The 22226-nt window shown below is 46.1% G+C and overlaps 1 protein-coding gene across 1 annotated transcript in view; it reads left to right on the top strand.

Moving 5' to 3' along the window:
* Positions 1-2016: 2016 nt before the first annotated feature.
* Positions 2017-22226, top strand: part of MXRA7 (matrix remodeling associated 7) — a 90354-nt gene continuing 70144 nt past the window's right edge. Inside the window, exon 1 of the mRNA XM_077327679.1 lies at positions 2017-2837. Coding sequence (XP_077183794.1) covers positions 2319-2837 — 519 coding nt within the window. The 5' untranslated portion in view covers positions 2017-2318. The remainder of the gene's footprint in view (positions 2838-22226) is intronic.

The raw sequence follows: 22226 nt of genomic DNA on the forward strand, positions 1-22226 counted from the left end.
CTTACTTCTTGAGCACAGGCTATGGGACAAGTTAAATAATGTTAATCTCTTCTGAAAGTGCTTTTCCCTTGGGGCAGCAATAAAAAGCAGTCAATGCTAAGAAATGCATTTTAGTTTTAAGCAGCAATTAGCATCCACCATTATATATCCAGTAGAGTTTAATTATTGTTTAGTACTCGTTAGCTGGCAATGGACTCTACTGGAGATGGCTTCGGCCATTTAGTGCTTCATTTCATGTATATATAGGAGTCATTCTTGCTGTTGTAGAACAGTGGTTTGTTTCCTTACTGCTACTCTCTGCAAAGCTGAAACCTTCCCCTGGCCTACGGAGCCTTCCACAGCTTCCTCTGGTCCAAAAGCTCTTTAAGATGGAGGAAGGCTTCAATCTGTGCTAAGTGCAGAGGGGCTGGGTTAAAGGGTAAGAAAAGGGAGCATCGTTTATATAGTGCTCTGAATTGACAAAGTGCTTTGTAGTCTTATTCATTCTCATAACAACCCTGTGAATCAGATATTATGTATTCCAAATTTATGTTTGAGAGCAGAGAGAGAAATTGACCCAAGGTCACCCATTTGTTCCAAGCAAGCAGCTGAGATTTATGTACGAAAGTAGACTTCTTCTGCATGCAAATTGCATGTTGGACCAGGCACTGTGTGTGCGTGCTGATCACATAAACAGCTATGTTATGATATATATCAGGAAACAAGTCATCTAATAAGATACATGTTGGTGCTAAATCATTTGGACAGGGGTGCACATTCCTGGTTTGCAGTATGAATGGAAATGTTCACTACCAATGATGTACTGAACAATTAATGGTAACTCTCCGTTGCACAGAGCTGTGGATAAGATCCAGTTTAATTGGCAATTTCCATTCATTTCTGCTTCAGACTGTATTTCCCCCCTCACCCCCAGTCATTACTCAGGACCCTTTCCAATTCAGCAGCATTTTGTGGTAGGTAGGAAAGGCACAGAAGTTCTGACCCACTGATAGAAGATTTAATCAGAATCCAACCCTGTCTCTGAGCCTGTTAAATATGAATCCACTGGTTCCAAATCCAAGTCCAGCCACGAATAGAACCATTTTGATCGTGTGAAGTGAAAGTTCATTTTATGGTGAAAGAAAAATAAATGCCTAAATGAATGAAATGAGGCGAAAGTAAGGCAGATACATATTTGTTTAATTGATCTGATAGGCTGAGGTAGAGTCGCTACAGGCATGCAGGTGCAGTGTGATTCAGAGGACTGATGGGATGCAGTGGTCAGAACGTTGGGCCCATTCTGCACACATTGGATAATGCACTTTCAGTGTGCTTTTGCAGCTGGATTTTCCTGTGCAGAACAAGACAATCCACTTCTAAAGTGTATTATCCAATGTGTGCAGAATGGGGCTTGGACTAGGACCTAGGATGACCAGGTCTGAAGCCCTTGTTCAAATATGGAAGCCTGCCAAATGATCTGGGGTCCCTCACAATCTCAAGATTGCTGTGAGGACTAAGGAGATGAGGGAGGTGCACTGGGAAAAGCCATTTTGGGTTCCTGATCAAGGAGAAAAGTGGGAACTTAGTTTTTAAGCCCCAGAGATATATGTTGCCAATTAATTAGCAAAGAGGGTCAAACAAAGGCATCTCCAACTCCCAAGGACGCTGGACTGAAGAATTAATTATGTGGCCAGTTGAAGCATCCAATAGACACAACCTCCACAGGCGCCCTGGGGCTTCAGATCGGCAAATTCCTTTATCAGGTTTTTACCGCTCTGCAGTCTAGGGGCAAATCGCCAAAGAAATGCCCTGCCCGCAGCACCCTTATGCTCCAAGGATTACTGAGGACGCGGGGATTGGATTAACTCCCGGGAAGTGGGGGGGATGCTCGGCCAGAGCCATCTTCGCTGCAACCTGATTAGGGAACTTGCTCGCTGTACATCCCCGCCTCCGCCCGCGCACGCACATCCCTCTCCTCGCGGGGCTGGGTCGGAGAGGGGGCATTGCACTGCCCCCTTTTCGGGACTGGGGGCCAGGGGCCAGGCGGCCCGGACACAGCCGCGCACCCTCCCGGCGCAACTTCGGCGCTCTGCGCGGCCGAGAGGCAGGCGGCTGTGGGCAGGGCCCAGGGAAATGACGCGCGTGTTGTGAAACCCGACCCAGCGCGAGGGGAGCGGGGCTTCCACCCGGCTGCGGCTGTCAGGCGATTGTGTGCGCGCCGTCCTCTTCTCGCGGCCAGCCGCGGCGCTCGGGAGAGGAGAGGAGAGGAGAGGCTGCCCGGGTCGGCCGCCGACGGGGCTCGGGAGCGTCCAGCCGAGGGCAGCGGCGCTGCGGGCGGGATGGAGGCGGCCATGGAGTGGTACTACGCCGTGCCGCTGCTCTTCACCGTCCTGGCCGTGCTCCTGGCCTCGCTCTTTGTGAAGTTGCGAGCCTCGGCAGGGGACAAAGCGGCGGCCGACGAGGGAGAGCCCCGAGCCCCCGAGGCCAAGGCGAGCGTGGCCGCCGCCGCCGCCGCACCAGCAGCCCGGGAAGGCGGCGGGGAGGGAAGCCCGGGAGCCCCGGAGGAGGACGGCGAGGGGCCGCCCAAAAGGGCCGGGGGCGAGGAAGCGCGGGGCAAGGCGGACGGGCTCCCCGAGGAAGGCGCCGCGGCCGAAGGGAGGGAGCGCCGCGAAGAGCAAGACGACGACGTGGAGGAGGAGGAGGACGCGGCAGCTCGGACTGCGAAAGCGCCGCCGCAGAGCCCCCCGCCTCCGGAGATGAAGACGGCGCCCGGGCCGGAGGCGGCGGCGGCGGCGGAGGGAGAAGAGCAGGAGGACGACGAAGACGACGAGGGTGAGGAGGACGAGGAGGAAAGCAAGGTAAGGGCGAGGCGGAGGGACCCGGCCGGGCACCGGCTTCCCTGCAGAGACACCCACCCGCCCCTCCCGCTTCCGACGGCTCTGCCCGGCGTCTGCTGGAGCTTTCCATCTGGAGCCGGGGGGGGGGGGGGAGCTTACTTCGCAGAGGCAGATCTTGGGAACTCTCCGACCTTGGAGCAAGGAAGGCGGCTACAGCCGAATCCCCTCATTCGGAGGTCAGGTGACACCCACCCAGCAAAGTGCTGAGCCGAAAGGACTCCCTACCGCATGAGCGTGTTTCACACCGCCAATCACGGTTCTCTCAGAGCTCGCTCAGCCCCACCTACTTCGCCCGGTGTTTGTTGAGGGAAGAGGAAGGGAAAGGCAATTGTAAGCCACTTTGGGGCTCCTTCGGGTAGTAAAAAGCGGAGTGCAAAAATCTAGCAATGATGATTATCATTCAGGAGTTCAGGCCATTGCTGGGCAGAATGCCAACTGTTCGGGTGCCACATTCCCTGGCAGTAGCCCTGTAGCATGTAGAAGATAAGCCGAGGAGGGGAGCAGGAGGATGCCTGGATCCTGAATCTCTGAAGATCATACCTCTGCGTGCGCATGCCCACACATACGTTCATAGTCTCAGTTATAAACAATATAAGCAATTTTGAGGGCTCCTTGCAGTTCCTTCCCTGCCATTTCTTCTCCCTCTAAATGCAAAGGGAGACCATTCTTCTTCCCACTTCCCTAAATTATCAATTCAGGATGCACACCTGTTGCTTCACGTAGGAGCATGGGACTGCTGCTACCAGTGATGGTGTCAGTATGTTCCACCCTTGGGAGAAATAAAGCTTGAGATTTTGAGATAAAAGGCTATGCTCATGAGTATTGATTGCACCCCCCTCCTCTCCCTCCATGGTACTTAGTACTAACTGAAAGTGTTTGTCATGAAGTAAACTTCTAAATGAGGTTCACACGTTCAAGCAAAGCAGTCACCTGTGATTACAGTTAGTCTCTTTTCTGCCCCTGACCTTAATTCCAGAGGAGGAAAGTAGCCTTGGAAACTTCTTCCTCTCCAGGAGATGTAGCCCCCTCCCCCTCGAGTGGCCTCTTGTGCAGACCTGAGGAATGACACATCTGATTCCCCACTTCCTGCAGCCTCATGCTTTCCCATAGTCTAGAGAGACACACCATGATGTCACTTATCCCCCCACCCCCACCCCAAGCATTCCCTGGCTGCATACAGGGCATGAGACAGTGGCAGGCAGTGAAAGTAAGTCCGGCTCCCCAATGCAGCAGGGGATTGTTTCTGATTAAAAATAAATGAGCAGTCCTAAGGGCACAAAGAGGACGTGCGCCTTGCCAAAAAACACCAGCCTTCTAGGCAGCAAGCTAGACTTAGACAGGAAGCTAGGTTTTATTTGTCAGCTGTAGGACTGCAGAGATCTTGTCTCCTATCTGGGAGTTGTTTCTGAATAATGCATGTCTCTTTGCATTCCTGAGATTGCTTGGGTGAGCAAGTTTAAAAGAACCAGGGGGGGGGGGGGGATGAAATGTTTCTTGTTTGGAACCAAATCAGGATGGCCAAAAGACCAGGAGCCCGGCTTCTGTCTCCATGGACTACGTTCCCTGTTGGCGATGGAACTAGTTATTAATTTCCATATGGGGACATGTTAAGATTAAGCCCTCCGACTAGAAACCCTTTCCTCTCTTCACGATGGGGCTGCTGGTCGTAACTAGTAAGCAGCAATAGAAAGGCACTCTACTCACTCTTCTCGTGGTCACATATTTCAGGGCTGGCATAAGCAATGTTTTCTCTTGCTGGCTCAAATGAAGCCCCCATTTATGACAGGAGCACATTTATCTCACTTGAAAAACAAAAGCATAATCACAGGGGGTGGGGAGCTTCATTAAGGGCTTACGTTCAGCCTCGCCATTGCAGGGGCGCATTCTTGGTTGGTGAGAGCAAACCTTCATTCTTTTCTTATGTGGGTGATAATATAACATGTTAGTAGGAGAATTTTTTAAAATAACATGGTGTGTCGTGGTGGCTACCAGTGTGATCTATAAGCTGGGAAGTAAGTTTGCAATCATAAGGAATAATATAGGACTTGCATCTGAGTATACCTGCTTAGACTTGTTCCCTGGTTCCCAGTTCACATGGCTCTCCGATCATTCACTGACAATCTGCACTCTTTCAGTGTCACCTTCCTGTCTGTAAAATGGGGTTAATACCAACCTTCCTTACACATCTCCTGTAAATATCACACCGGTTCTCAGAAAGTGATATGTAAAGGCATTAGGATTGTTATAATGTTATTACACATTGTAATGTTATGCACAGACAAAGCAGCCAGGAATAAAAATAGGTTAGGGAGGGAGAAAGTGTCAGATACATTCTCTGGAAGGCCCAGTCTGTAGCCTTACCTCAGACAAAACCTCACTGAAGTCCCCACTCACTGGGCAATTAGGGAGGGAAGTAGAGAAACAGACCTGATTCAAGCGTCTGGCATTTATGCTGCCTGTTTTGCTTCCTGCTCATCAGTTTCCTATCGTGCAGCTGATGCCATGTCCCTCTAGCATAAACATCACTTTTGCCTGGTGAAGTGAATGGAAGCAGTGCAGACTCAGCACATCCTAAAAACAGACCTCTATGCCAGGAGGAGGAGGCTTATTTGTTTGTTTCTTATTCCTGGGTCCAGTGATTACCTTTCAGGCCCCCTAGTTTTGTGCCTATGCCTGTTTATGCCTTTGGGCACCCCAGGGGAAACATTGGACCAGTGCCCTCAGCAGCCTTGCTGATCAAGATGGAGTTGTTGTTAACCAGCTGAGCACTGCTCAGACTAGCTGCAGGCCCTTTCTGGCTGGAAATGTACAGCAATCTCAGGGAAATGCCCAACAGTCCCAACAGTATGCTTGGCTGTAGTCACACAGCCACTGTGTTTTGTCTGTTGCTTAGGAAAGAATGACCTTTTCCCCTGCCCATGGGGACCCCTTTCTCACCTTGTCCATATTCTTTCCTTCCCTACATTAACCACAGCTCAGCCAGGCTTTCTAGGGTGTTTACAAAAACAATGTTTACTCCAATTATATATATATACACACGGACACACACACACACAAGATTACTTCATTTTACTGCCTCTTGACTGTCTGCACCAGCACGGTGTTGGTCCTTCTGTGACAATCATTGCTGCATGCCAAAGGGCAGCCTCTTCTGTCTCCTGGCTCTACATCAACTGAACTTTGCTTCACAGCGCAAACATGGCTTGGCTAGTGAAGAATGTTGATTCCTGTTCCTCTCAGTTTTTGAGGCTTTTAAAACAAAATTTCTTTCTACCCCTCAGGAGTATGAAGAAAAGTTTCTTCATTTTTTAAATTTATTATCTTTATTAACCACACACTTTCAGCCAGCTGATTCACAGCAGCACACAACAATATAATAACAATAAAAGTATATAAAAACAATATGACAAATCCTCCCTAGTCCCAATACCCTTAAAACCCCAGTCGTCCCTGTCAACCCAGTGCCTTAGGGGGTAGGTGGAAGAGAGAAAAAAATGTGGTGATACTTTTATCTTTCATGACACAGGTGTTTTGTTCTAAATTCCCCATATGTTATTTTACCTTAGGCTGACAGTGATGATGGTGGTGATGGGGTAGAGGAACTATGATTGAAGATTCTGGCATATGTTCTACATCAAAGTTGTTAAGAAAAACTTTGATCAGTGGAGTAGTAGGATATATAGCAGTCTTTCAATCATTTTTTTTCCTCTTACCTCAGGCGAGCCCGATCCCATCAGATCTCAGAAGCTAAACAGGGCTGACCCTCACTAGTATTTAGATGAGTGACTTCCAAGGATTTGCGAGGTAGTTCCTCCAAGGAACACTAGATGTCATGCTGCAGAGGCAGGCAATGGCAAACCATTTCCCAATTGCCCGGCTGCCAGACTCAACCCCCTGAGGAAGCTGAACAGTGAAACCAATGCAAATACTGGTTATTGGTTCTGGAAATTAATTACAATACATGCTGGAAACCATTTACAATAAATGGACACTTTACAGTAACTAAGAAGACAAGGGTTTTTCAAAAAGATTTTTATTTAGAACTTACACGGGACTTTTCTTTCATCTCTATACTGTGTACTCCTTCTTTATATTCCTTCTTTATATTATATATATATATATATACTGTGCATGCCACGTGATAAATAAATCTATCCCATCACCATTATTACTTTCCTTTACCTGTAATGCTTCTCCTTCTAGTCTTCTATTTTCCTTCTATTCTGTGGTTCCTTTAGGTGTTCTGAAGTAGCAGTGCACAAGAAGGAGGGGAGATGGTCAGTTGTCAGTCTTTTCACATATTTTCTACATTCCTAAGGCTTCTTGAAATCCACAATCATAGACCCAACTTGAAGTTACATTGTACACCCCAAATGTGTCCATCTGTTTCACTATGCACATTCCATTGAATGAGGAGCCTCCGTCTAGCTTTGTAGTTAGGAGACTTAAAAGAGTGATGCCTGGTTTTGTGTGAGAGAATATATACTAGGTCAAAAGGGATTTATGCAGAGAGATGGATAGACGGCTGGAATTCAAGCCTGAATACTGAATACTTTGATAGTGTATAATTTAATCCCATTGAGGATTAACTGGTTTCGCTGCTTTGTATTGTACATGGTCTCATCCAAACTATATTATGTTCTGAAAAACAAAGGATGAGCTGTCTTGCCAACAGACTTTCTAACTTGCCAACTGTCCTCCTGCTCTGTCTCTCTTCCTGCCTGCTATCTCCTGGGTTAGGGCTATAGGGGATTAATCTCACACCACTCCCTCCCCACCTCACCCCATCCCATCTCATTGGATCTTCAAAGCCAGCCAAGATATTCAGATTTATTACTTCTCTGCCATTTGCAGTGTGTTCTTTGTAGGAAGAATGGCCCCATTTAGGTTATTTGCTTTGCATAGCTTCTCTGGGCTGGTTCCAGAAGGAGGCTGTGTCTGGCATCCAGGGGAAGGGAGCAGAGGGAAAGGCATTTTTTCTGCACTGAGTAAGAGCTTGAAAGGATTGGCCTGGCAGAAGGCATGTGAGATCTGCCGCATACCAGGACTCCTTTGAGCAAGCAATTTGTTTAGCTGATATTCAAGCAAATGAGGCTCTCAGAATTCAAGATGGGCGGCAGTACAGAGAAGTGCTGTCCCTTGATCGTTGAAGTTGACCTGAAACATTTTTGTCACTCACTAGAATTAATGACACTCACTAAAACTAAAATAATCTATGAAAGTTTAGCTGCAATAAAATTGCTTTGGGACAGAAACTCACTGTTTTAACATATGGTCACCAGCTTAGTGTTCAGTCCCCTGAAGATGGTTTCCTGGATCTAGGGTTGGGGGGCGGGGGGGTGGGGTTGCCAGATCCAGGCTGGGAAACTCCTGGTGACTTGGGAATGAAGCCTGTGGGATACACTGCCTTAGCAACCATTTTCTCCAGGGGAACTGATTTCTGGTGCAGGGAGATGAGCCCCAGGTCCCAGCTGGTATCCCTACATGGATCTGGCTTTTGGGTTTCTGCTTTTATGAAGCCCTGTTAATTTTGTCAGTTAATACAACTGTAATTTAAATATATTTCTATCTGTGGAGCATGTCTTTACTGCCTTTCTCTTCCCACTGAAGTCCAAAATGCCCCTCAAATTACTCTCAGGCTGTGAATTATCTCACCCAGAACCTACTGTCTGAAATCCTTTAACTGGAAATGCCAAGGATAGAAATTTCTGCATGCAAACATGTCCTTCCTCCAATGTAGATGAATAGTTTGGTCATCAGTGGTTTGCTTCTCATTCTCCCAGAAAGGGGAATGCCATCCAGCTTTTAATAACTGCTTGCTCATTAAAGAGTCAAGTAGAAGATAACAGTAGAAATATCAAGTAATGCTAAGAAATCCTTCAGTTTAAAAATATGCTAATTCTTATGGGTTTTAGGAGACAAGACCCATAGTATGGAGATTTGGTAAGGCAGGATCACCTGAATGGTACAGCTACCTTTGAATACCAGGAATGGTCTGGATAAAGGTTTTGTTACCCTGTCCATAACAACACAACATGCCTTATGAGGAAGGTTTACATCTGTGTGTTAAATGATTTATTTACAAAATAGCATCAGGGAAAATCCCAAGATAGTAAGATACTTGAACCTCTGATATCAAAGCCGTAACAACTTGGGTTTACTCCAAAGGCTTTTTCTTAATTAATTTAACCACTAGATCAAGAATGACATGGAAACAAGGATGGTTATTTCCCCTATAACTTTCTAGATAAGTTACACTGGGACATTCATGGATTTTGCCACAAGCATTCATTAGACCACAATAATGTTTACTGATAAATGTATTCTCAAAGTGAATGGAACTAAAGGCCTGTCATTCATGTCAAACCAGAATGCTTTGGCCATATACCCCCATTACACAAAATAAGAGTTGGCTTATACATACTGGTTCGCCACTAGATAACTTTATTATTAGTTAATATATATTATGCACTAACTTGAGCAAAACCACAACAACAGCACAAAGGACAACACTGGATATTTTCATCATTGGTTTACTCACCAGCTGACTTGCAACTGACTATGGGGGGGAAAAGCATTATTTTTGAGTGGACATGAAATTTCTGTGTATGGTCTTTGATAACCAATGACTCATTCACACATGAAAGTCATCCCTTCGGCCCACATTGTTTTTCCTTATTCACTTCTAATACAGTAAGTGGCCCAGTCTTTACAACTTTGAAATCTTGTCTTGAAAGAACGGTTGTCCACTCATACAGGAAAGCAAAGCCATTTTTGATTGTAAGATATATATGTAATTACTGTCTCATTTATTGTCGCCTCCCATATAGGACCTGTGGATATGCAGGCCAGCAGTGGAAAATTCTAGGCCCATTCTGCACAGGGACCAATGTTGCCAATTGGTTTCGCAAAGCAATAACTGTATTTTAAATACTGGAATCTCGGCGTTCCGCGTACCTTCATTTGTAGTGGAATCCAGTAACATTTCATTCATTCCCCACAGGTTTCCAGTCTCTCAGGAATTGCTAGAAAGGAAGAGATTTTTTCTGTGCTTGTTCCCACCCCTGGCCGTCGATCAGCCAATGGGCAGTTGTTATCATGCTCCCGAAAAGCCCCTTTCCCTTTAAGCACAGTTAAAAAAAAACACACGTTTCAACGAATATGCTTTGATTCTTCCTTACGTAGAGACCCATCTAGCTGGCGTGTGAACTGGTGAGTCATCGTTACCACGCTCCCCCGAGTGGAAAAAAAAATATCCCCCCCGAACAGGCGCGATTTTCGGCCGAAATTAAAGGGAACTGGCAAAAAGGGGCTGTGTTGTGCTTGGGGACTTAGGGGAGCTTTAAAGCACCTCTGTGGAGGGACTGTAGCTGGAGAACCCTCGCTGGGTGAATCAAGCCTTGCTGGTTCGTTGCTTTCCCCGCTTGCTCCGAGGGAAAAAAAATGGCAATCGCTTCACCGGAAGTTCGGAGGAGAGAGCCAGGGGGAGGGACTTTGTTGCAACCGCTACATTGAGAACGCACAGGTCTTTTTCGCAAGTGTTGCAGGTTGTTGGAAGGAGTGTAGCGATTTTCTGAGGTTGAATCCACTTTTCTGGATTCCCCGGAAATTGCTACAACAAAGCGATTTTCGCGTTAGTGTTGCAGGAGTATTGTAGACTGCTCACAACATCATGCGGAACGTAGTTTTAGTGGCGAAAACAAAATGCAAGACTAGTGCTATATTAAAGTCGTGCGGAATGGACCCTAGAGTTTTACAGTGGAACTCCCCCCTACCCTCTTCTTTTTTTGGTTCATGTGTGGAAATGGGGCTGACTTCATGCCTTGGTTCCCTTTCCCCTCCTACAGAAACATGTCCTAGAATGCCATTCTGCTTTACCATTTCCTTAGGTAAAATCCTACTCTTGGAGATATTGCTGTTATTTTTTAAATGAGGAAAAAAACAGTGGCAGGGAGAAAGTGTTCTCAGTCTTGGGACCAACTGTACCATATAGTTCTACCTAAAGGGGATAAAAGCTAGGCGAGTATCTTCTGATGGAGCAGTAGACAGGCTGGTGTATAAATTCCATGCCAAAGATGGGAGATCTTTAGGGCATTTAGAGGGGGGAACCTGATCTCTACCTCCATTAATTGACTTATGAGGGTCTCTCACTGGAAAAGTAATGAATGCATTTCTGCTTTTTGAGTAAATTCAGCAGGTGCAGGCTGGAGAGTAGGATGTGGGAAAGAGAATATCAGTGACCCTGATCCTGTTTAGTTTTTGCTTGGGTTAATTTCCTTTCTTATCTGAACTTCAGCAGCCATTTAGCTGGATGCCAGATCCCCTTTTAAATGGTTTCTATGCTTTGAGGCGAGATGAACAGATGGGAAATACAAACCTACTGCTGATCCAGGTCACAGAGCAGGATAAAATTTAATGATTTTATTTATTATTTATTTTATTTTATTTATTTGGATTTTTATACCGCCCTTCCATATGGCTCTGGGCAGTTTACAAAACCTAATTGACTACATTAACACAGATTGAAACAAACCTTTGCAACATTTTATCATCATGTTCATCACAAAACTTTATAACCATGCTTTTATAATTACAAGATTTATGACCTGCTTTTCTGCCCTTGTCAGGGCCCCCAAAATAGTTAGCAAGTTACAAATATGCATAATAAAAACACACCATTAAAACACTTAAATGTAACAACCATACATAAAATCAACAATTAAAACAATGCAGGAAGGAGGAGGAATCACTGCAGACCTTGAATTGTGCCCAGAAACAGACTGGAAGCTAGTGTAGCTGGGCCAAGACTGGAGTGATCTGGTCCTTATGACTTAATTCAATCAACATCCTAGATGCAGCATTCTGCACTAGTTGCAGCCTCTGAACACAAAGGCAGCTCCCTGTAAAATGCACTGCAGTGATCTAATCTCGATGTAACCAGGCACCGTACCACAGTGGCCAGATCTTTTCTTCTCAGACTGTAGCTGGGTAACTAGTTGAAACTCGTAAAAGGCACTCCTGCCAGGAGTCACTGGAAAACCCAGTGATGCTAGGAAAAGCTGAAGGCAGCCGGAAAAGAAGACCTAACATGTGATGGATTAACTCTATAAAGGAAGCCCTGGCCCTTAGTTTGTAAGACCTGGGCAAGACTAACTAAACTGGGCATAGAATAATTAAACTCCCGAGTACAACAAACATGGTATAACTTCAGTCACCTTAATGACATTAAGAATAATAGTAATAGTTTTCAACATCCATCACATAAGCATCAACTGACGAACAAAATCTGCCAGAATACATAGAAGATCAATGAGGTGGGATAATTGGTGGACTTCACCCCACTGAAGAGAAACAATCTTCAGGTAAGTCCAGTGTTTTGTTCTCCTTCAGTGAGATAAGTCCTCCAAAACTGGTTATATAATCAAGCTAAGACGGGGTGGGCACAGAAATGACATCAGCACTGTGTTCATCCCAACCCATTGTTGGAGAAATTATCTCCCAGAAGCAGTGGAGTTCTGCTGGACTATTATGAAATGTCTAACCAAAGAAGAAAAGGAAAGCCAGGTAGTTGCTCTATCCGTTTCTGCTCTACCCTTGTCCTTGATAGGCATCCTATTTCTGAATGCAGCCAAAGTCGCTCCTGCCCCAGTAAGATGGGTTACAACACAAGTCTCAAACACAAGTACCATGTCTCAAACACAATACCATATACTTTCTTGAAGTAATGTTTGGTCCAGATAGTCACTGTGGCATTGGAGACTTTACCACTCTAGTAAAATGTATCCTATGGTACAAATAAGGCAAGTGACAGCTTAAATGCTTTGTCACTGTTATGTATATATGTAGAACCCTCCGAACAATCAACAATCCATTCCCTCTCTCTGCTGAGAAGGAATTGGGGCAACACAAACCCACACACCCAACCAGGAGTTCTGTTGTTTAAACTGCAAAGCAGCTTTTACCTTTGGAGTAATATATGTATCAATGCTAACTGCTACCATAACCTTGTGGAAGGTGCAGAATTCCTTATATACTGATAAGTTCTCCAATTCTGAGACCACCACCCCTAATCAGAACTGTGGCCATGACAGATAATTACAACTAAAACAAAGCATTAAGGGGAATGCCAGCAGCCCCCTGAAAAAAAAACCCATTTAGGAACTATATGCTGCACCTTGGGTACTTGTAGCTTTACACCTTTGAGGTATTTATGAATGAACTTGGTGACTTATATGTCTTTGCCAAGACATTGTCTTTCTGAGTGGGTACACAGTTAATTTGTTACAGTCATTGGCCAGCGTTTGTGTTGGTACACAATTCTGCCAATTCAACTTCTCAAAATTATATAAAGCCAACCTTACCAGCCGAATCTTGAGCAAGTTAAGACCACAATCCTTTCTCTGATGCCAACCATCCTTCTTAGGTTGTACAGTCGAAGCAGTGAGCCATCCATCCCCTTGAGCCCATATCTATTATTATTAGGACTCGGGGAGGGCTGACCTACCAGAACTTGCCTGGTTATAGTCTCGACTGACTTCCTCCAGTTCATGGATTTTTTGTTCGCTTCTGAGATAAGAAAACCTATTTTGTAATGGCTCCTTGCCATGTCCCATTAGAGAGGAAATAGTCTGCAATGCAGAGGTATCATATGTAATCATGTCCATTGTACTGCCTTTTCTGAAGCAATCAGTAGATCCAGCAAAAAGAATTGGGGTCAAAGTGTACTTGTCTCTGTTTGCATAGACTTAACATTATCTCCTGAAATTGATTTGCCTTGTTGATGTCAGAAGAAATCCTTGCTAAGAAGGGTCTTTAGCAATTTCCCTAAAGGTATCTATTCCCTAGTGGGAATTAAGAGACCCTTTATTTAGTTAGTTATTTTAAAACTGACATGGAACCCGTGATCCCAGATCATCTGGATAGAAGTGGATACTATGGGTTCTGTACTCCTTGGGTCTTTGCCATGAATAAAGAATGTTATGCAGGCAAGGTAAGAATATACTTTCCTCTGAATGATGGCTGTGATCAGGGTAAAGACTCTTGGTGGTGAGGGTAGGCCAGAAGGTAAGGCCCTTACATTGAAGTGTTGTTCCATGTTTAGAATGTGGAGTTATGCATCCAAGAACATTAGGAAATCAGGTAATCATTCCTCTGGATAGCCTGAGAGATGGTATGCAGTGCTTCCATTCTGATTTCCATGGGAATAGGAATAGAACAGATAATACGCCCTTGTAGCAATGAAGGGATGGAGCCTGCTCTTTGTCCCTATGCCCAAGAGATGCTAAATAGTCTCTTGAACAAGGGTCAGCTTCCTCTTGTTCTGTGGGATTGGACAATATAGGAACCTGTGAAGAAAAAAACACTGTCATTCTCTCCCGTATATACGCCCCAAGGTATATCAAGACCCAGTGTTGTCATGGATTATTTCCAGATTACTTCCAGACCTCTGGGTATGTGAAAACCTGCTTCTGCAATTCCTACTCTCTTCATGAGTGCTTCTCTATGTGCTCCCGAAGAGAGTGCCCCCATCCCTCCATTATATCCAATGGAGAGTCCGTCCCATAGGATATAATTGGGCGGATGGGAGCACCCTCTTTGGGAACCCCTAGACATGGAGCCCTTGGACCAATCATTTAGAAATTTGGAGGGAAGTCAGGGAAGAGCCTCCCGGAGATACCCTGAAAGTTTGGAGGCTTTACTTCAAACCCCCATCCCAGCCCCAGGTAAAGGTGGGAATGCAGAAATTCCCATTGGTCTATGGCACCATTGACTTCCATGGGCACCAAAGCCAAGGCAGCTGAGTCCTTTGATAAATTAGTAGATTAATATTGTTCCTGATTTTTTGGGGTAGAAAACTTTCAAGAGGCATGCTTTGTTGAATGAAATATTATTTTATTTCTAGCATCACCTACATGTGTGTCTGCCTATTCATTACTCTAGGAAGTTCGCCATTTTTAAAAAAGAAATTTCTGTGCCCAGGATCAAGGGAGAGGGAGGTGGGAGTGAGGGTGGGAAACAACAGATGACTTTTGCATATTTGAGCATCTATACCTTCCTTCTGCTGATTGTTCTCCATAAGCTAGTGCTTTTTAGGGTGGGGAATCCACTTTTTGGGATTCCCAGAGAAGCGATTTAAAATTGAGGACGTAGCAAGCAATTTGCTGCCCAGACGCGGGATGTGGGCAATGTCATGTGGAGAGACCGGAATATAGTATCTTCATTAGGTAAGTATTAAGCTACATTCATGGTGTGCAGAAATGCCCTTGCTTTCTGCTCCTGATGAAAAGCAGTGAGGAACAGAAAGCAGGGGTCACAAACTGCTTTGAACCAGTTCATTTCACAAACCAACCATGAACTGAAATCAATGCCAAATAGTGCAGTTTGTGGCCATCCCTAACCAGAGGTGCTAGCAAGTGATACTAGGGCCTTCCATTTATAAAACCTGTGCTCTACCACTTAGCCACAGAAACTCCATTGACTTATCCAAGTACATGTAAAGAAATTAACCCTGCAAACTACAAGCCTAGCATTCTAACTTTGTTCTAAAATTATAAGACATTGCACTTCTATATCAGTATTTTAAATATTCACATAGGAGGTAGATTCCAGTTTGCAAAAGAGGAATATGAGGCACAGAAAAAAATATATATATTAAGAATCACATGCTAGACTAGCGACAGAACAAGGAAAAGAACATGTGATCACTTAGCCACTGGGCTCTGCCATGTGTATGACAGCCTTGCTTGCCATCTGCTGACCTAAAATGCTTTAAGACCATTTTACATAGTGTTATTAATCAGGGGAGAGACTTCAGCTTATTTCTCAACAACATATACATATGCACACTCTCCTCCTCACCCACCTTGATTCAGCAGATGAAAAGCAAAGGAGATTTAATTGAATTATTTAGGGGTATACGAGATGTTAAGTGGGAAGATTACCCTCTTTGGAAAAGAGGAGCAAGGCAAAGCATCTGAGAAAAAAAACACATCTACGGAAGATGTGCTGTCGGACCCAAAACTCAGATGAGAATCCTTCACCTTTATAAATTTGAATTTTTTAAAAGCTGTCTCCATGCTAATGAACAAACAATTGGCATGTACTTGAATGAATTTGCATGTACAATTATACTTGTCATCATGTTTTGCAGGGGTGCATATGAAATGGCTGTGTCTAATCCTGCTAGTTGGCAAATCTAAACCAGTTATTACAAGCCATGCAGAATAGAGTATGAATTCTAAACAGCATTCGTGGCTGGTCACCAGCTATGTTTGACGAGACAGTGGAAAGTGGCCTGCCTGAAAATCCTACTGGTACGGCTCCTGTTCATGAGCTTGTCTCTTTGTTCTCTCTAGAAAGACACTGCTTGGTAGGAGAGATTTTGATTGGCAATGGCTTTGTGTTTTTGTTTCCAATTCTCCAGGACGCAGCAAAAAAAGCAGGTGAGATCACATATAAAAACAGTTCTCCCTCCTTTTCCCCAAAGAGACAGATTGTAGAGATGATCGGAACTCCTGGACTTAGTTCTGAAATTAGTTAAGCAGAATGTGACTTTTTCTCTAGCTGGTCATTGACTTTTGGATTGGTGTTGTCATCCTGGATGTGTGTTTTATATGGAAGCTTTTTTCAGCTCACACAGGGTGATGACACTAGCAGTTAGAAGGAGAAGGCATGGGAGGACTCCACACAGGCATGACTATGTTCAGAGAAGCATAGATGCTTACCAGAGATTTATGTACCCAGGGAAAGCCAGTAATCTCCTGCAGGTAGTGTTACCTGCTGGTAGGATTTCTGACCTCCAGGTAATGACTGTAGATCTCCTGGAATTACAGCTAGGCTCCAGGTGAGTTCCTCTGGAGAAAATGGCTGCTTTGGAAATTGGTCTCTATATAGAATTATGTCCTGCTGAAGTCCCACCCCTCCCTCCCCAAACTCCACCCCCAAATTCTCCAGGAATTTCTCAAGTCTGCCTGCCAGCTCCCAGGAGTTCTACAAACAGATCAGTTCCCCTGGAGATAATTGACCCTCCCCCCAAATCTCCAGAAATTTAACACTGGAATAAGCAAACCTAAATGCAAATTCTAGTTGTGCCATAATGTGGTCACATCTGTAGGGATATGCCAGAGAGAGGCCCACTTTTGATCTTGCTTCCTTCCTTCCTATCATTGCAAGTTGCTTGCAGAGCTGGATTTGTGCAGAGTCTACAATAGGGATGCCAGTCCTCAAGTGGGATCTGGGGATCCCCTGGAATTATAACTCATCTCCAGACTACCTCTGCATTGCAGCCCTGGACTTCCTTGGGGGTCTTCCATCCAAGTGTCAACTAGGTCTGACCCTGCTTAGTTTCCAAGCTCTCCCAAGCCATCTCAGGAGTCTTGGCTATTCAGATTGTTTCCCTCCCTTATTAGCAATGTTAATAAATTAATAAATAAATGGTTGTGCCTGTCACCAACCAAGTAAAGATGTCGAGACCAACATGAGGCTGTCTTGTGCAGGGACCACCTCCGACAGGCACAGCCGTGTAGGAAGCAAACAATGTTAGACAACAGTGGTCTTGTTCACACAGTAAACTGACACTTCCTTTGCAAAGTCAGCTGCCTCCTAAGTCAAGCACTGCTTTTCAGTCAGACAAGCTCCTGATTAATGGGCAGGGGAGGGGTGTTATCCCAGCTGCTTGGCAAGAGGAGGGGGAGGGTGGAGATACCAGGGCTGCCAGATCTTTCTTAATTTAAGAGCTTCCTTGTTTTTTCTGGGCGGGGGTATATATGTATGAGTCTCTTTTTCAGAATATCTTTCTTTTTTAGAACACAGTTGCTGCACTGAGGTTTATACTGACAGAAAAGATTTCTATTTGTGATCTTGTATTTTGGTTGAATAGAAATATGGGGGCCAATTCTTCAGCATAAGTCTGTGTGTGGATTGAGTTGTAGGAAAACGGGAGGATGATATCTCAAATAATGGTACCGAGATAAGCTTCTGAATTAATTATGATTATTTTACATGTATTCAGTTAAAATCACTATAGCCCAGCTGATTATGTAGGGTCACTGTACAGATTAAGTGGCCCATTGACTAAAATGTTCAGCAATACAAGGTGTGCTTAACACCAAATTCTTATCAGCATCTTAATAGCTGATGGCTCTGTGTTGCTTTGTTGTGCATTTCCTTTCACTTCACACACTGAGTAACTTTTCTAGGCTCTTAAATACAGTTGACAGGCAAACCATTTAAAAGTATTTGTCTTCCATTCCTAATACAGCATTCAACTTTCCCAAACCAAGAAGTTATGAACTCAGCAAAGAGTTCCATGTTCTTGTAACAAACAATTAGTTAGAGCTGCCATTCTTGTAACATCCTTTGTAATATGGCGAGAGCAGAGGAGGTTTGAGTCCCCACTCCTCCACATGCAGCCTGCTGGGTGACCTTGGGCTAGTCACAGTTCTCTCAGAGCTCTCTCAGCCCCACCTTCCTCACAGAATGTCTGTTGTGGGGAGAGGGTGTGTAGGTGATGGTAAGCCACTCTGAGACTCCTTCAGGTAGTGAAAAGCAGGATTACAAAAAACAGCTCTTCTTTTTGCTAGAGATGCTGCTGCAGTCAGGAGGTCGAAGCAGAAGCCGCCTGAACAGGCAGCTATCAGATTAATGTTAGTGTCCAGGAATGCAGCAAACCAGTTCTGCCTGTGCATGGAACACGTTGCTTGATAGTGTGACAGTAAGGAGAAACATAGCACAGCTTCTTCTCAAAAACTTTCCCACAAACCCTTTGGTAGAAAAGCCAAATCTAACTATATTTGAGGAAAATGCAACCTTAAAATATTTGCTCTGATATAAATTTCATTTATTTGACACTTACATCCAAATATCAGTGCTTAGTACAGCCTTTCTCAACTTTTTTACCATGGAGAAACCCCTGAAACATCCTTCAGGCTTCAAGAAACCCCCAAAGTGGCATGATAGTGCAGAATATGCTTGGGAAGCGTAACTATGTTCACACTCACCCGGGGCACCTCCTCTTCCCACCTCCTCTGGGCCCGTAATTGGCCATTTTAGGAATTGAGGAGCAGGTTGACATGCCAATATATAGTCATATCACCTAATAAATGTTTGACAAATTAAAAAATATATCCTTAACACAACCCGCGCCTCGGGCGCCGCGGACTAAATAATCCGCTAAGGGCTGGGGGGGGAGGAGTTAGGGCGGGCTTTGTCCGTGATGAGGAAGGGGCCCGATTGGCCCTTTCCTCCGGACTGACAAGCGCAGGGCCAATCGGAAGGCGCTTTGCGCCTGCCAATTGGCCTTTTCGATTGCTGCCATGGGAGCAATTGCAAGCCGCGTGCAGCGCGGCTCGCAGTTGCTCCCTTACCACCACCATGACGCGTCGGGAGGCGCAAAGCGCCTCAGACACATCAGGGTGCCGGCTACAGAGCCTCCGCCAGGCTCGCCGTGCGCGGCTGGTGGCTGCTCCCTGGCCGGTGGCCAGGGAGCAGCTGCCAGCTGCGCGCAGCGCGCCCGGCGGGTGCTCTCTCGCCACCGCCGCCGCCCTGAAGACTTGGAGCCACCTGCTCCCTCGTTGCCGACGCCGCCCTGACGAGCCGGACCACCAGCCGCGCACAGCACGGCTGGTGGGTGCTCTCTCGCCGCCGCCTCGCCGCTGCCCTGCTCGCTGCTGCCCTCAAAACTCGCCGCCGCCTGCTCCCTCGTCGGCGGCGCCCTGACAAGATGGAGCCGGGTGCTCCCTCACCGCCACCTCGCCGCAGCCCTGCACCTCAGGGGCACCTGCACCTCCGCTAGCGCCCGCTGTATCCAAGGTACAGCGGGCTATATTACTAGTATATATATAAAACATTCATTCCCACCCACCAGAGAGAACGTTCTTTCTGATATGAAACATGAGATTGCACTTGTGAATGAGAGCTGGGCAGATACAGAGAATGATGGTCTGTGGAATCATATTTCAAAGTGTGGTCTCCATGCCAGAATATGATTTATATATATTACATAGAAGATTAGTAGGAGTTTCACCATAAAGACTTTCTTAACCACCCATTAAGTCCTAAATTTTACATTTTAAAATAACTTGACCACTGAGGAAAACCCTTTGGATGCAAATGCATTTGGTCTCAGTTCCACATATTATTGAGTAACTAGGAATTAAGCCAGCTGTGGTAAAAATACAGTAGGCTCTAGCTGGGGGAGAAATTGGGGGTGGGCGGCAGATGGACGGGCCCTGGCTTGGGGGGGGTGGCGGCTGGCGGCACGCGGCGCCCTTCCCGTTGTGGAAACTCACCAGGGCTCGGGCAGCTGGCAGCATCGAGGATCCAAGGTGGGCAGCGGGAGGGCAGGCGGCTGAAGGTCGGTACACCATGGTTGGGCGTGGCGGTGTGTGGGCAGCGGCTCCGCAGCAGTCCCCAGAGCAGCAGCGCCATTTTGAGAGGGCCATCGGAGGCATTGGGCGGCCGCTGCCGGCGGTCTCACGGCTCCGCGGCAGCGGCTCCACGGCGGTTCTCGTTACAGCGGTGGCATGTTGTCTCGGCTGTTAGAGGCGTCGGCAGGCCGCTGGCGGGGGAGCGGGTCGCAGCCGTCGTTGTCCACGGCGCCCTCTTGTGTGGGCGCAATTGGCGGTGGCGGTGGTGGCAAAGTCTCGAGGAAGCGGTGCAGCGGGGAAGCATGGGCCAAAGGTCTATTGTCGGCGCGGCAGTGGGCAATTCCGGGGCCAGCCAGCCAAACGGGCGCATATGAGTGGGGTTTTGGGGGTGGGAAGGGCGAGGATGTGGGCGGCCAGGGACGGACGCTCGGGGTGGGGGTGGGAAGGGCTCGGGCGAAGGTCTGTCGTCGGCGCGGCAGCAGGCAATTCCGGGGCCGGTGGGGTTTTGGGGGTGGGAAGGGTGTGGACGTGGGCGGCCGGGGAGGGACGCTCGGGGTGGGGGTGGGAAGGGCTCGGGTGGCGGCTGGCGGCTGGCAGCTGGCGGGGTAGGGCATCATAGAAGTGCATTTGCAGAGAAGGGCAGTGGCTGGGTGGAGGGAAAGCGTTTTTCCCCGAGCCCAGGGAAGTGGGGCGAGCCTCCTGCCTGGCTGCCATCCGGGCAGGATGGCGGCTCGTGAGGAGTGGAGTCTGTGGTGCGGCGTTCGGGAGACCGGCCAAGTGTCTAGTAGGGAGGCACGCGAGTGCCACTTGGAGGAGCGGCTCCTGATTCGTTCCTCCGAGTTTTTATCCCGGACAGAGCCCGCCCTAACTCCTCCCCAACAGCCCTTACTCTTTAATTTAATCCGCTCTGCAGGAGCGGATTAAAGATACACAATATATTATCTTGATTTATTGATGTTTTTAAAATGTTTAATATGTGTACTTTATTGTAACAAATATTTGTATGTTATACTTTTTTCTAGGTCAAGTTAGGTTCCTAACTTGTCTAATTAGATTTAGCTTTGTTTCCATTTTTGGTTTTGTATTGTATGGTAGTTAATGGAGCCAGATTTATTTATTCTTCACTTTACATATTATTAGCTCTGTCTTCCTCCAAGAAAACAAAGCTGTCGGACAGGCATTATACCATTTTATCCTAACATTTTATCCTTTGAAATAGCTTAGGCTTGGTAATTTTACCAAGGCTACCTAATGAGCTTCATAGAGAACCCTAGGTCTCCCACATTAATTTCTAAACACTCAAAAAAAATTGTAAAAGACTTTAGGCTATCCCCAGACAAAGGTGGCTAGTGTCTGGTATCCATAAGTAAAATTAGAAATATTGTTAAAATTAGCAGACTCAGACAGCTTGTGTAAAGTATAATAAGGCACTGGGTGGGGTGCAGAGACCTTTGTTAGGTCATTGCTTCTTAACAAAGCAGGGACAAATGGAGGCGAGGAATAAATAACAGGTTTGGGGTGGTTCCTGTTTGATGATAGTAAAGAATTTGTCTAGGGATGGCTTTAATTATCAACCTGAGGATGTTTGCACCTAGGTGCAGCTGCAAGTATCCAGCCCTTGAAGGCCAAAGGGTCAGAGCCCTTCCTTAGAAGAGCTGTGTATATAGGCTTCTTGGGCTGGAAAAAAATGACAAACCCTTTTAAAAAAAGAAATATGGACCTCAGCAATCCAATCTTAGTCATACCTAGTATTAACATAACAGTTATATGAGACCACTGTCTCAGCCTGTTTAGGAAATGTAATCTAATTTTATGCACACACATGTCTCTTTAAAATGTGTTTCAGTTCTTATCCCATTCTTCATCACCACTGCAAGGCAAGTCGTCATTCTATTTTACAGGTGGAAGACCAACACAAATATATCCTCAGATGTAGATCCCTCTCGATTCAACAGCATCGATAGCCACAGGTTGGACCCAGGGC

This window comes from Paroedura picta, chromosome 3, assembly GCF_049243985.1.
Source record: "Paroedura picta isolate Pp20150507F chromosome 3, Ppicta_v3.0, whole genome shotgun sequence".
NCBI lineage: Eukaryota > Metazoa > Chordata > Lepidosauria > Squamata > Gekkonidae > Paroedura > Paroedura picta.